The 14976-nt window shown below is 48.0% G+C and overlaps 1 protein-coding gene across 1 annotated transcript; it reads right to left on the bottom strand.

Annotated features, from left to right (window-relative positions):
• Positions 1-599: 599 nt before the first annotated feature.
• Shisa3 (shisa family member 3) lies at positions 600-5280 on the bottom strand. Its single transcript, XM_052735068.1, has 2 exons — positions 4395-5280; positions 600-2018 (listed from the first exon to the last, which is right to left on the bottom strand). Exons 1-2 carry the CDS (start codon positions 4669-4671, stop codon positions 1579-1581), a joined length of 717 nt encoding a protein of 238 aa, XP_052591028.1. The 5' UTR covers positions 4672-5280; the 3' UTR covers positions 600-1578.
• Positions 5281-14976: the final 9696 nt, after the last annotated feature.

Below are 14976 nucleotides of genomic sequence, written 5' to 3'. Positions count from 1 at the left end.
CCTGGCAAAAGGCCTTCGAACTGGTTTCCTCTGACCCTCAACTGGAAACCAGGGAAGCCCATTAACCCTCGTAGGGCAGAATTCTACCTCTGTTGACGTTAGACAGAGCTACCGAAGGAGACTGATATACGACAGAATGCATTGCCATAAGCTGGACTCTGAGCCTGCACCTTCAGGGGTAGGTAACTGTGAAGGAGATGGGGCACCTGGAGGAACAGGCAAGGGACTGGGAACTGTTGGCCTGACCCCACGTTGGGCAGGATGAGCAGTATCACATCCTGTATGTATTACAAAAAGTCAGAACTTCAGATTCCTATGAAAAATATCTGGACGTTCAAACTCTACAGGCCACGTGACACATGTGTGTGTGTGTGTGTGTGTGTGTGTGTGTGTGTGTGTGTGTGTGTGTACCACAGACAGCCTATTTTCTAAGATCTCTGTAAGAACTAAGCTCTGTTGCTTTCCTAAGTCCTGATGAAGACAATATTTTCCTTAATTTCGAAAGATGAAGTATGGGATAAAGACGTTTCCTCTTATTAGATAACAAAGAATTGCCACTAAGAGTATAAAATGAAGAACTTTTGTTTGAAAATCTCAAATAGAGTTCAGGAAACCAGAGACATTTATTTTTTTTTCTAGTGTGGCCCGTACGTGTGTTCACCAGACGTCAAACACAGTGGCACATAGAATGTGGATCCCTGGATCGTTCCACTAATAGATGGCCTTTGACTTCCACAAAAAGTTACAGCGTGATCTCTAAATAATTAGTACTGTCAATGTGGTAAGTAAATTAAGTTACAAATCTTCACATTTATATATAACTCTTTTTACAAATAAATGTTTTAAGACCCAATTGTCCAACTTTCATTTTAAACGCGAATATTGCTGAACAAAAAATATGCAATAAATATTCCCTCAGGATGGTGGGGAAGTGGATTGACACAGAATCTGTGCTGCGGCGAGTGTCTGAGTAATATTTAAAACTTCAGTCTTCCCATGTGGTTACCGAAACCTTGTGTTTTGGAAAAAGACAGCTCTCATATTTTAAACAAAATTTGTTATTAATTTAAGAAGTAAATGTTCTCAGCATACTAATATTACTTATGGTTAGGTCACTCCCAAAATTATAAATAGGTGGTTCACTGGCCCCTCAAGTTTACTTAACAGTTAGATTTTAAGTGAACCTTTATAATTACAATTAAGCGTACGCCCTTCCTTATTTATGTATCCATTTGTATGATAACTCAACCAACACAGGAAAAGGAACACGGGGCACTTTTCTACAAAGGACAGCTGAACTGTCCGGTAAAATATTCTCCTTCCTCTTGCAAACTTAACGTCAAACTGCCGAATATTTTAACAAAAGGTGAGTAAGCTGCATCGTTCACGGTGTTTGCAAAGTCAGACCTCCGTAACCAAGGACCAGACAGTGCTGTGTCTTTCTGGACCTTTCTTCCACGATCGTGATGGGTTACCACAAATTTCCTCAAAAAGTGAGTGTGGCTTGACCAGGGTAGCAACATTCCCCCTGGCTACCATTTCACCATGCGGCCTATTCACAGCCACCGCCGCCCTGAGTCAACTGGAACTGAAATCTGGACAGCTCTTCCCGGGCAATGGGGGCTCCTGCTGGAGAGGGTAGGCAAAATATTGGGGTGACACCAGGAAACCGGATGGCTGGGTTAGGTGGATGGCATGGCCAGTGGTGTAAGGCGGGGGTGACGAGGGTACCAGGCAGCCTGGCTCAGCCCGGGCAAAGGAGAACCTTCGGACAGAGCCTCCCGTGGAGCTGGAGCTGGTGGCCGTGCTGGACTGCCGGGAAGGCGCTCTGAGGCTGGTGGAGGTGAGGATCATGGGTAAGGTCTCTGTCTGATAGCTGCGGAGTGAGAAGCGGATTGGTTGCTGGGAGGGCTCCTTGGGCCTCAAACAGGTGCAACAATAGATAGCCACTAAAGAGCCCAAGATGATGAACGCGATGAAAATGGAGCCAACGATCAGGAAGGGGACGTAGACAGGCTCTAAAAGGCAAAAACAGACACACACAGATGCTGGGTAAAGGTCACTCACACCCTAGTCTCTGCTTTAGCATCTCAGATGTGGGAGGCTAGAAAGCTCATTATCTATCGTGACTGCTCAGCTTTTCAGAGCATATATGACGGGCGACCTCTAAATCACAAACTGGGATGACGGAATGTTCAACTGATGCTGTAGCCTCTGTTAGCAATTAACCATCCCATTGAACATCTGGACGTCAGACATGAACAGTCTGTCGTCCTATTCATGCACTGAAGGGAGAAGATGAGTTTGGGGGTCACCCTGGATGTGCATTTAAATCTACATTTTTAGGAGTTTTATCACGGTGGGACACTGAAGAGCCTAACCCACCCCCTAGACTGACAATCCATCTCCTGTCCAAATGTTTCCAGTCTAAGAGAACCAGGCCTGCTGAATGAAGCCTGGGGTGTTACGAGACTCTGAAATATATATATACACACATAGCAGTCCACAGTGAGCCCCAGCTTACTGCTTCTCCCTCCCCCTTACAAATCACCAGTCCTGACTCCAGATGTCCTACCTCTGTCTCTACATCTCTACATTCCCACCCACAGACACAGTTCTTGGTATTGGCGACCTGAACTTTTTCTAAGGGCATCCCTCAGATATCAAACTCTAGTTTGCTACCGTCTCTAAAAGGAAGACAGAAATAAGATGTTTTTCCCCCGGGGTATCATCAGGGCAGCTGTCCCAGTGGTGGCTTCGCTGTGTTAAAGAACCACACTGACAGGCAGCCCCCAGTTTCTGGGCAGCAGACAACAAAAACACCTGAACTGACCAAGGCCCTTGTGCCTGCTTTCTGTATCTGATTGGTTTTTACCACGGAGGCCACGCGAGACAGAAACTCTCTTATCCAGATATGAATACATATCAGAAAGCTTTTGACTTTTCCAGAGACTCGTTCAGTGAGTGACAGATAACAGCCTGAGACCTGCTAAATTACTTCTTCAGCATCCCTTAGATGCCCCATGTGAGTCCCACAGGTGTCTAAGGCCGGGCGAAAGCGGCCTGCACATCAAGCCTTTGTATGCTGGTTTCATCAACAAACCAACTCTTTTGAGAAGTGGCCCAGCATAGTTGAGTCACCAGAGGTTAAACTGCTCGCAGAAGATAAAGCCACTATCCATCTGGTTTGGCCTAATCTCAGACTCACTAAATGGTGAGAGTACTCCAATCCTCTCTGCTTTCTTTTTTGGAGCGCCCCCCCCCATCCCCACACCCCGCCCACTGCTCCCGGGAGGAGGCTGGCTTACCCTGGCTAGAGGAGCATGGTCCCTAGTACAGGATGGAGAACCAGCAGAGAAGCCTAGTTTTCCAACAGGCCAGGATAGCCCAAAGTTCCCTGTTTCCAGCTAAGGAGTCTAGAAACTACTTCCCAGATCCTCAGGACAGGAAATGCTTGACACCCTCCCCCAACCACCAAAATTCAATCCCAGAGGAGAATACCGGGATGCTGACCCCCTTTCCTCTCTGGGTTATCATTTGGAGGATGGTCTCTCCAGCCTCTTTCCCACTGCCTTTCTTAGTGTGCAGGCTCCAGGCCGCTGCCTCACAGTCCTGGGGAGTCACGGGCTCTCAGGTCCGCACACTTCTCGGGTTTCCTGGCAGTAAAACCATCGCCTGGAGCTGTAAAAGGTTTCCCTAATGTTCCAATTCAAGTGGAAAACTTTTTTCAAGGTGTAAATTTCCTCTGCTGGGGTCGTGATTTATTCACCTCTTAAGTGAGCAAGCGAGCGGAAATTTGACCCGTGTTTTCCGACGTGAGAAAGGGGGGCCTGAGGAAGCCCTGTGACCCTGAATTTTAAATCCCCACCTCGAAGACTTGGGTGTTTCTGAAGAGCGTGACAATAGGGGATGGGCCAGAGAGGGTAATACGATGCAGAGAAATAAAGGAAGTTTGGGGGAGTGAGAAAATGCTACCATTGGGGGGGGGGGTACAAACAAAAACAAAAACTGCCTGTAGACTGGATCTGGGCTCTTGACCTCAATCGCGTTCCCTGCATTTCCTGACACTGGCACTTCCAGAGCTCCCAAAGTGACCAGAGCGCCCATGAAAACCCAGCCTAGCTCCAGCTGTCTTCCCTAGAAGCACCAGGTGCACGCCAGCCTTACAGTCCCCGCAATCTCTTGCAAACTTTCCTTCCCTAGGGCCGAACCCCGGAGACCACGTGCAGCTGGGATCCAAACTGCAAAGCAATAGAATCCCCTGATCTGAAATGCGGTCACCCACCCTTCCCTCCATCCCCAGACCCAGCGGTGTTCACTTTGCTCCTGGAGCTAGTAAAGCGTGCCTGAGTCTGATGAACACGGCCGGGTCCGCCCAGGGGAGCCGCACTTACGCGCAGTGATGCCGGGATGCTCCAGCTCTCCGCGGTCGTTGGTACAGCCGCCCTGCTCCAACCTGGCGTCGGCTGCAGCGCAGCAGTAGCGCAGCGCGCACGAGCCGCAGCAGATGGTGGCGTCCTGCGTGTCGAAGTCCTCGGGACACTGGAAACCCTCGTGATAGTTGCCCTGCGCGTCCACCCAACCGTGGCAGTACTCCCCAGGCTGCTGCGCGCCCGCCGGGCCCCAGCGCAGCAAGCCCACGAGGAAACAGAGCGCCAGCAGCGCCCCCATCGCCGCCCCGCGCCCGGTGGCCGTTGGAGAGTCGGAGGGCGGAGCCGGGGCTCCGGGGACCACGGTTCCGCCTCCCCGCCGGCACTGCGCGGCCGGCTAACCCCGCGGTCGAGAACACGCTCTCGTGGGTTAGCAGCGGCTGGGCAGGAGGCGTGGGCTGCGCCGCGGGCTCCGCTGGCAGGGGGACAGCATGGTGCTCGGGGGCGAGGGGACCAGAGCGCGCGGGAGGCCACCGCGGAGGCTGCGAGTGAAGCAGCGGCCGCCCTTGGCCCCGCTCATCGCGCTAGGAGCTCCCGGGCCCCCTTAGCCTCCTTCCCGGCTCTCCTCGCGGGCCGTCGGGCCCCGAACAGCAGCGTCCCGATCGTGGACTGTCGCCGGCTACCCAGCAGAGCCGGGAGCGCAGCTTGGCTCCCCACGTGCAGATCCCGGGGACCGGCTGCTAACTCAGCTCCGGCCCCTGACTGTCACGCGGGCGGGGAGACAAGCCTAGCCGCGGCCAAGTGCAGAGGGCCCGGGGTGGCTGACAGCTCTGCCTGCAGGGCGTCCCTTAAAAAGGCGGAGGGAGGAGGAGACACGCGGGTGAGGAGAGTCCGCCCTCCGGGGTCGCCGCGCGCGCGAGCTAATCACAGACAGCGGACGCACCGCGCTGCGGTCCCCGCCGCCCGCAGGTTCACGCGCGCGTCTCCCCGCCGCCCCCACCCACGGCGCTCCCCCGGGACTTGACGGTGACCCGGAGGGGACCAGTCCCCCGCCCCCCACCTAGCTGTCATATAGCCAGGAAAAACTCGAAGAACAACGGTAAAGGCTCCCGTCCCGCCTTCGTCCACGCACGCCAGCGCGCGAGGGGGACACGCTGGCCGGTTGGAGTTTAATCAACGGTTTCGTTAAAAAAAACGAGCGCGGTGGTTGGCGTTCATCAGGTGTCCTGTCCGCTTCTGCACAGACCCGGGCGGTGAATTCTGAGGATTCGTTCGGGTGCCGACAAGCCGAGGGTTAGGGTCACCAACGTGTGCACCTCGCTCCCCGCCCCCCACCCCTCGGCTTCCACAAGTTCACTCTCACCGGCACCGCTGAGCCGGCGCCGGGGAGGACCCGGGTCAGCTCCGCCAGCCGCACTTCAAAGGCCAGGATTTCGGTGTTCGCGCCCGCAAAGGAAATAAAAGAGCAGAATTAATGATAATCGAGCCTATCTGAACTTCTGTTCGGGCAAAGAAACACATTTATTTAAATGATGTGTCCCTTGTGGGCTGTTTGCAGGGGCACGGTTCCTCCCGCGGAGGCAGAGAGAGCCTTGTGAAGCCGGAGTTATGTGAAACCTGGGCTAACGTCAGGGCTTTATTTTTACTGCAACCTGTGTTTCCTCTCCGGGTTTTTATGGGATCGGTTACGTGTGAGGACGTTCGTCTTAGCCACACGGTTTGTCCAACAATCTGAATAGCGCCACCGATTTAGATGTTAGCAAGCCTCGTGAAACGAACGCAAGGAAGAGTCTGAGCACCGCCAACACGGGTGTGCGGTCACAAGTATTTATCACATCCGCAGCTTGCCCAAGGTCCCAGAGGCTCCTAGAAAAACTTCAATGCGAAATAAAACGGCTTATTTTTTAAGTATCTAAATTAAAGCCCATTCCGGGTAAAGAATTACTCCTAGCTTCTAATCTTAAAAGTTGAGATTATCATTTAATTGTAAAAGTAAATATCCAACATGCCACGTGCTTAACGGACTGTGCAAAACTTTATTGCTCTGTGATAGATATGGGGGGGGGGGACAATGATAAGTTAACAGGCTGTTAAGGAAAGCCAAATTACGTTTAAGTAAACAAATAATGAGTACATTTTCCTTGACTAAGAACTTATTTGAAGCATAAGGGGAAATTATTTCAGTAGAAATTTCATAGGTAATGGGTTTTTATTTATACAGAAAAAAAAATGTTGTCACCGGGCTTTAAAGTAGAAAAAAAATCTAATATTTTGGAGGCAGGGTGGTTTGGTTTGGTTTTCAGGAAAACAAAGGGAAAGTCATTTAGAAACCACAGCAAATGTGAGCTACAATGACCATAATAAAAAGATCAGACTCAAAGACACACTAACTCTTAATAACTTTCCCAGAACCGCACTACTTAATACCTTTTTTTTTAAAGTTAAGATTTGAAGAATTTCATTACATCACAACTGTGTGAAACTGTACAGCAGCAACAGCCCCCTCCAACAGCCCCCCCAGGGTCACGTTTCCCCCTTATCCAGCTGTTCTTTGATAGCGTTAATATTTTAAGGAATGATTTGTTGGCCCTTCCCTCCCATTAATTACGGTCTCTGTGCCACAGTGGGGTGCTTTTCCCTGCGACACCAGCTATAATTAATTTCCTCATTTAGAGCCCTTGTGTTTGACTTATTCAGACAGTGTGCTACCCCAGTTTAGCTGGATGATGTTTACTAATGGAAAATAACCAAACTTCTAAATTAGTTGATACTCCATAAATCAGGTAAGTGCAAACATTAAAACCAAGGTGCCCCATGCTTTCCTCTCTGAGCCCTGGATCCAAACTGCTTTCAGGTTACCACAAGCAGCCCAGGGGGCTAGGAAGGGGATAAGCGTGTGAGGGTTGCTTGTCATCAAAGATTCCCTCAAACTTCACACATTGATGGGTTTTAACTTCAAAAAAACAAAACAAAGCTCTAAGATCAATATGTGCCTCCCTTTATGTTTACAAATATCCAAACTTTCAGGGATTCTGTTACTGTTTTCATAGTAAAGGAAGATTTAAAGTCCCTAGAGATGTCCTTCCCAAAGCCCTTGGGGGAGTGTCATGGAGAGAGATGTTCAAAACTTTCTACCCAGGGTATTATGTAGAAGTTTTAGAATGTTACATTTCGCCCCGCCACCCCCACCCCCCACCCCCCACCCCCGAGTCAGTAACAAAAAGTCCCTATTTTGGTGAATAACACAATCTTAAGAAATCACTTTCCCAGCCTATTCTCTCTTGTGGTCTCCAGGAAATTTCTATAGGAAATGAGTTACATGATATGATGCCTGGGATTTTCTTTAATAAACACCAGAAAGGGGGTGAGGGGACGAGAGGGAGAAGAAAAGAGGAAGAAGAGAAGATGGAATGGCAACATGCTGATGATTGTAGCTGAGGAAAGGGACTTTGTATGACAGAATCACAATTCTGTTTTATCATAAGCTTTCTCTGACATCACCACTGATGGAATGCAGGGCCTTAAGGATGTTGAGTGGGACCTCTGCCATTGGGTTCCACTACCAGCCCCATTTTTAAAAAAATTATTAATCAGTACTGTAGTCTCCTTTATCTAGTCTTGTTCTGTTTGCCTCTCTCTCTCTCTCTCTCTCTCTCTCTCTCTCTCTCTCTCTCTCTCTCTCTCTCTCTCTCTCTCATATTCTTATATGCTTAGTAAGTGGATAGATAGATAGATATGAGGGAGAGAGAGAGAGAGAGAGAGAGAGAGAGAGAGAGAGAGAGAGAGAGAGAGAGAGATGGGAAGGGGGAGAGAAAAGACAACAATGGAAAGGACTGAGAACTAAAATATGCTAAAAAGAGGAAGAAACGCCAAAGGGTTACCTTAGAAAATCAGGGGTGGGAAGGACTGGCTTTGATGAAGGAAGTTCCCATGAGCTTATTTGCACTGGACCCAGAAACAAAGTAAAAAACAATAACAAAATAATAGATGTGGAGGTCGGAAGGTCTATGCAATCTTGGAGCTCAGCATTGTGACCAGTTTTTTAAATCCTTTAAATCCCAGGATGCATATTACACAGAACCTTCTTTGTTATCGGTGTTCCCTAAAATAACAACTAAAGAATGAAAAGCCTTTCTTTACCAAAGCAACAACAAATGGTTCCTTAACCCACCCTCCAGTCCTTCTCTAGAGTGGTTTGTTATCACCAACTATCCTTTGACTCCTTTGCTGGTGACCTCATGAAATTCTTTCTTGGGTCACTCACTATAAATCTTATTCCAGCCCCTTGTAAACCTGAGTTAGTTGAAAGAGATTTCTTTCTGAGGGTTGCAGTATCTCATATTTACCACTAAAGTATAGAAAGGTCCCAAGAAATAGGAAGTATTGCTCTCAGAGCCCAGAAACCCATCCCTATGGAGGGATTGTACAATCAATTCCTCATGATTGATTGAACAGCCTCTTCCCCCTGCCCAGAACATCTGAGTGCCTCACTATTGTCAACTATAAAAAGAAGGGATTGGACACAGCACCCTTGTAGCAGAGTGTGCAGAAATACCCCGGGGATCTTGTGAAAACACAGATCTGGGTTCCGAGCAGCTACAGAGGCCAGAGCCTAAGGCTCTTGGGGATGAGGTGGTCATGCTGAAGCTGCTGGATTCAGGACCATTTTCTAAACCCCTTCTGCTGTCCTCGGTCCTCGTCCCCAGACTCAGGTAGAGTGAAGGCACCAAAATTGCACGTTCACTTTAAAAAAAAAAAAAAATCCCACCTCCTCTCTGGAGTACTCTCTGGGCCCTGGATCCCAGCACTTCTCAGCCAGACATTTACTGCAGCTGTCACTCACAGAAACCACTTCCTGGCTATAAGAGGCTTTCGGTGAAAGTGGTAAAATTTGTACACACAGACCATAGTGTCCAAACACACACAGGAGCGGCCCTCATGGGGTAAGATGGACTCAAGGACGGGAAGTAAAGGATGGGAGGAGCAGATTCAGGCCAGTGGCACTGATGTCCACACTTGCCCTGCCTCCCCCAATGTTAGAGCTGGTCTGTTGCCTAGTACATGGTAGAGCTTCCACAGAGAGGAAATGGATGGCTGAACAAATGACAAGATGGATGTTTTCCCTTAGTGATTACACTGCACTTACTTCTGCCCTGTAATTCCGAGTTGGGGCATCTGTCTTCGTCATTAGTGTGACTTCTTACACGATGTGGCTGGCACATAGCAGGCTGTCCAGTAAGTGCTGTATGAATGACGCTGCACCCCATATGTGACTGCTTGAGAACCTGTTGCAACTGAGTGGCAGGGTCTCATGACAAAGAAACCAGAGGGAACAGGGTGGGCTTCCATGGCCAAGGCAGTACAATCAACGCTTCGTAATTTAATTGAACTGCCTTTCGTGACAGCGCCTTCGGAAATGGGAAATCATCAGCTCATCCTCCACGGAGACAGTGACGACCCTTGTCCAAGACCATAGGACTATGAGACAGAGAAAACTGGCCAGCAGTACAGATACACTTATTGTGAATCTGGCAAGGCTGAGTTTGCCTGTGTCTCTCCTAACCCCGAGCAAGAATATTTCAGCTCACTTTCCTGTACCTTCCAAAGGCAATTCTCTAAAATGAGGAGAGTAGAAAAAAAAAACAGTCCCTACCTTAGAATATCGCAGAAGATGAGGCAGAATTGTAAGAGCCAGGGGTTCAGAACATCTGCTGTTAGGTACTGTCCCCGAGACGTGACAGGGAAAATGAATTGGTGACCTCTCAACAATGCAGTCATCTGAACAAGGCCAGCACAATGACAGCACCAGGGGACACGCCAGTGTAGACAGGGGAAATCCCCGTATGGTCCCACCCCTAGGAGAGCTACAGGTGGTCAATGGCCACCGAGAGAGGAAGAATCAGTTTCCTCCACGGATGAGCTCCCGCTTAGGTTGCCTAATCCCAAGTGGTCAGCGTGAGCCATACACGCAACCAAAGCGAAATGGATTCTGCAGGTTATATATATACATGTAACAATAACACTTACAAAAGAAAACGTGAATTTATGGGGGAGGCACGGGAAGTTGAAAGGAGAAGAGGGAAGGGTGGAGTAATGTGATGTACTGTAATGCTCATATATAAAGTTCTTAAGAAAAAAAACAATGAAAGAAAATGCCTCCCTTGAAGGACTGCTGCAAAGACCCAGAATAAAGCATGTAGCCTGGCATGGGGTTGGACCTCTGTAATTGGTGGGCACCACTGACCACCTTCAGCTGACCTGAACCTACAGCAGAATCACCATAGCAAGCTTCCTGCTGAAACAGAATAGGCCTATTCTCTGGTTAGTTTGAACAGATTATTTACAGTTCCCTATCATTCATTCCCTTCTTTGTTAAATGGACCCATTCATAAGCCCTGGCAAGAGCTGCTGATTATTCACATTCCCAGTTACTCTCAAGAGACATACCCAAAGCTAGGAGACAGGTGACTAAAAGTAAGGGTGGCATCACCCTTGTAGGGGACAGGCCCACTGGACAGACCAGTGTTAGTAGGATTTCTGCACGGTAGAGTCACAAACACAGGTGGGCACTTAATAAGTGTCTGATTAGTCTGTGATTCCATATTATGTCCGTAGAGATGTAATTTATTAACTTGGTCTCCTGGCATTCTTCCAGGGCGTGTATAATAAAACGACATTTTTCATGAAGAAATATAAATTAAATTAATTGGCATCCATATTTAATTGAAACTTCCTTGACAGTAGATGGATTCTCCCCCTGCGCCACCCTGGCTCAGCAAGGGGCATATCCTTCTGAGCGCGTGCAGACTGAAGAGAGGTCAGCTTGTTCCCGGGGCTCCAGGAGGGCCTGCCTTTCAACCGAGTTCAGAGCAGCAGGAAAAGTGGACTGACCCTGGAAAAATCCTAAGTTGCTCCTCAGCGGCCCTCACTCTTTGGTAGGGAAAAGGCCTCTGGAGGAGAAAGAAAACAGAAGGTCCTCAGTTCTGACTTCTTAGTCCCCTCTTCATCCTCCAAAGAACGTTTAAGTCACCTTCAAGTTGACAAATTGTGTAGAATTCTAGGCTCTAGAATCTAGAAGCTGCCATGTAATTGTTAACAAGAGTGCTCAAAAAAAAAAAATGTTTTCTTCTCAAATAGTCTGTGTTTGTTCAGCTCTGGGGCAGCATAAGGGGCCAATGAGGCAAAGGTCCTGACTTCCGCCCTGGCAGGTCAACTGTTTCCTCCGGCTCAGGGGTACAGAATGTACAACTTGACCCTGGCTTGCACACACCTCCTGTGAGTGATTTGAAGGGCTTAGCCAAAGACCTTGGGTACGTAGACACAATCCGATATGTAATAAGGAAAGGGAACCCAGTGTTGTATTATCTGACAGCAAATGGTTCCATGGGCTGTTTTCATCAGTTCACTGCCAGCACTCAGTCCTGTTCCGTGGATTCTCTCTGTTTTATATGCTCTGCTTTCTACTTCATGTACATTTTCTAAGCACTCTTACGTTACACTTCTTCAAGGTACTTGGACTTCAGTGTAACCAAAGACAAAAGAGACACCATGTATTATAGCATCATTTGGGATTAAAGTAGCTACAGCAGTTGGAGTTATCTGCAATGCTGTTCCAATTCAGGAAACCCAAACCCAACAATTCAGTAATCCTTCATATGCCATGTACCTCCACTTACATTTCTAAGACATTGTAAAGTGTCGCAATGTCTGTCATTAAACTTCATTTGTTAATAGTAAATTGTTTATATATACATACGGCCTATCTTCTACACCTCCAATCTATCATCTATCACTTTGGCTTTTACTCCTGATCTGAACAAATGTGTCCCCTGTTATAATGGCAACCTCCTTTCTCCATTCCCTGTGTAGGGACTATCAGTTACAGTCCCTCTGCTGGCCAAAGGCCTGAGATCACACTAAAGTAATCAGAACCCCTTACCTGCCTGGAAGGTGTGAGCAGATCAGGCAAGGCTGAACACAGGACTCAGGAGGCATGGCGGCTCGGAATGCCCTCATGAGACTTAAGATATGAACAACAATGGAATGAGGCCTTCGACCTTTGAAGTGTGGGGAGGTTTGCTGAGGGCTGTCCAAAACGTCATCCTAGCCAAGAATAAGGGAGTTCTAACCAAGCGTAGGGTAGTCCCAGAGTGGAGAGAGTAAGCACTACTGTCCCCATCTGTGCTCATAGGGAGCATGACCCTGCTCTCCCCAATACACGAGACAATACTTTTACTTTTGGCTTAAGCCAGTTGGGGTTGGGTTTTTTTGTTTGTTTAGTTGGTTGGTTTTGGGGTTGTTTTTGTTTGTTTGGTTTGGTTTGGTTGTTGTTTTGGTTTTTCAAGACAGGGTTTCTCTTCATAGCTCTGGCTGTCCTGGAACTCATTTTGTAGACCAGGCTGGACTCAGACTCAGAGATCTGCCTGCCTCTACCTCCCAAGTGCTGGGATTAAAGGCGTGCACCACCATCACCACAAAACTTTAAATAGCCAAGTAGGGCCTTGCAGTTGGGCATGGCGTAGACACCTATGGATCAGAATAACTCTTCTGGGTTTTTTGTTTGTTTGTTTTGTTTTGTTTTGTTTGCTTTTTTGAGGCAAGGTTTTTCTGTGTAGCCCTCAGGCTGGTCTAGAACTCAGAGGTTCTCCTGCCTCTGCCTCCTGTGTGCTAAGATCAAAAGTGTGCACCACCACCAGGCTCAGGGTTTTGTTTTGGTCACATACAAGTGCGAACACTTTGACTACCACAACAAATACCATAGAGATAGTATTTATACATGACCACTCTTGCAATTCAGAACCAGTGAGGTACCGAAAGAGAGTGTAACAGGGAAGGACAGCATGTGGAGCTAGGACACCGAGGGACAAAGGTGTTGCTTACCTTTGTCTTCATGATGTAGGTCACAAAACATTCTGCAAGTATTTCAGGTTCTCCTACCAAGGCGAGCTAAGCTGCATTCTGCCAATTAGGCCCTAGGGGATGACCAGGAACCCAGACGTCTCTGCCAGAGGTGAGCTTGGAGTCAGCAGAACAAATAGTTCCAAGGTAGCAGTCTTCTGTGAGGAGCATCTTATAGATCTTTTGTCAGCTACTTTAATTCTCGGTGAGAGCCAAACCATTTTGAGAGCCAAAATGCAAAAATCATAAAATCAATTTACTGGGACATGAATACTGTTTGTAAAAGGACAGAAAAATGATTAGGTGGTATGCACATTAGGTTTGTGGCACTTTTATGTCAGGCACATGTATAATCATGTATGTTCTCAGGAGTGATAAAAATATCTTTTTTTTAGACATGGAGGTGATCAAAATGTTTCTATCACTGATTCACACAAAACTGCATCACAACATTGAATAAAGGAGTCAAAAATTGGCACTTATGTCTTCACATCAGATACACTTTTCCAGAACTGTTACCTGCCCTCAGTTAGCATTCCTGTGTTGATGAGGAGGGTTTGGCTCTCACCGAGAATTAAAGTAGCTGATTAAAGGTCTATAAGATGATCCTCACAGAAGACTGCTACCTTAGAACTATTTGTTCTGCTGACTCCAAGTTCACCTCTGGCAGAGATGTCTGGGTTCCTGGTCATCCCTTAGGGCCTAATTGACAGAAGGTAGCTTAGCTCGCCTTGGTAGGAGAACCTGAAATACATTTCCTCTTCAGATTCTGAGAGTGGCCTGTTGTCCATCAAGGGTCTCATGTGGTTTCTGGGAGAAAGCCACTAAAGAAGCCTGTGGCTGGCTTTATCTCCAAATGTAAAAATGGCTCATGAGCTTTCATCTGAGCTAGTCCCACCTGTCGCAGGGAGCTGGGCTGTGTGTTGTCTTTCTGTACACTGTGAATGTGTGTTGCTCTGATTGGTTGATAAATAAAGCTGCACTGGCCTATGGCAGGGCAGGATAGGTTAGGTGGTCCATTCAAACTAAAGACAAAATGAAGAAGGGTGGAGTCGGGGGAGATGCCAGCCCGCAGCCCAAGGAGCCACATGCCAACAGACAGGTAACCCCACAGCCACATGGCAACATATAGATTAATAGAAATGGGTTGAGTCAAGTTAAAAGAACTAGCTAGCAAGAAGCCTGACCCACAGGCCATACAGTTTGTAAGTAATATAAGCCTCTGTGTGTTTACTTGGGACCAAGCAGTTGCCGGACACAGGTGGGAGAGATTCACCTCCACCGCCACCGCGGGCTGGGCAGGACTGGAGAAACTTCTGGCTACAGAGCTGTGAACATCTCTAACCCATCTACACCACTGCCTCAAGCTTACAAGGAACCGTCACTTCTTGTTTACTGGTGAAAGGTAAATCACCATCACTATGGCAACTCTGAAGCCAGGACTACCAGCTGTCCTCATTACCCTTAAAGCTCCCTGCCCCATTGATGTGACCTTAGAGAGCGTCCAAAATGCTAACTCTATATTTTTGCCTGCCAACCTCTCACCACCATGGGACCTCAACACTGGGCCCAAACCTTAGGGCTGTCTCCCCCAGGTTCCCAATAGAGAAGAGGGCAAGCCCTGCTCAATTTTTAACTTTACCCTGAATTTTATGATACATCCCATCTCACTTGGGCTCAGAAAAGAATGACCTGAACATACTTGTCT

The sequence above is a fragment of the Peromyscus californicus genome, unplaced genomic scaffold (assembly GCF_007827085.1).
Source record: "Peromyscus californicus insignis strain IS unplaced genomic scaffold, ASM782708v3 Scaffold_13__1_contigs__length_99412109, whole genome shotgun sequence".
Taxonomy (NCBI): domain Eukaryota; kingdom Metazoa; phylum Chordata; class Mammalia; order Rodentia; family Cricetidae; genus Peromyscus; species Peromyscus californicus.
This window is presented reverse-complemented; position numbering and strand designations above follow the sequence as displayed.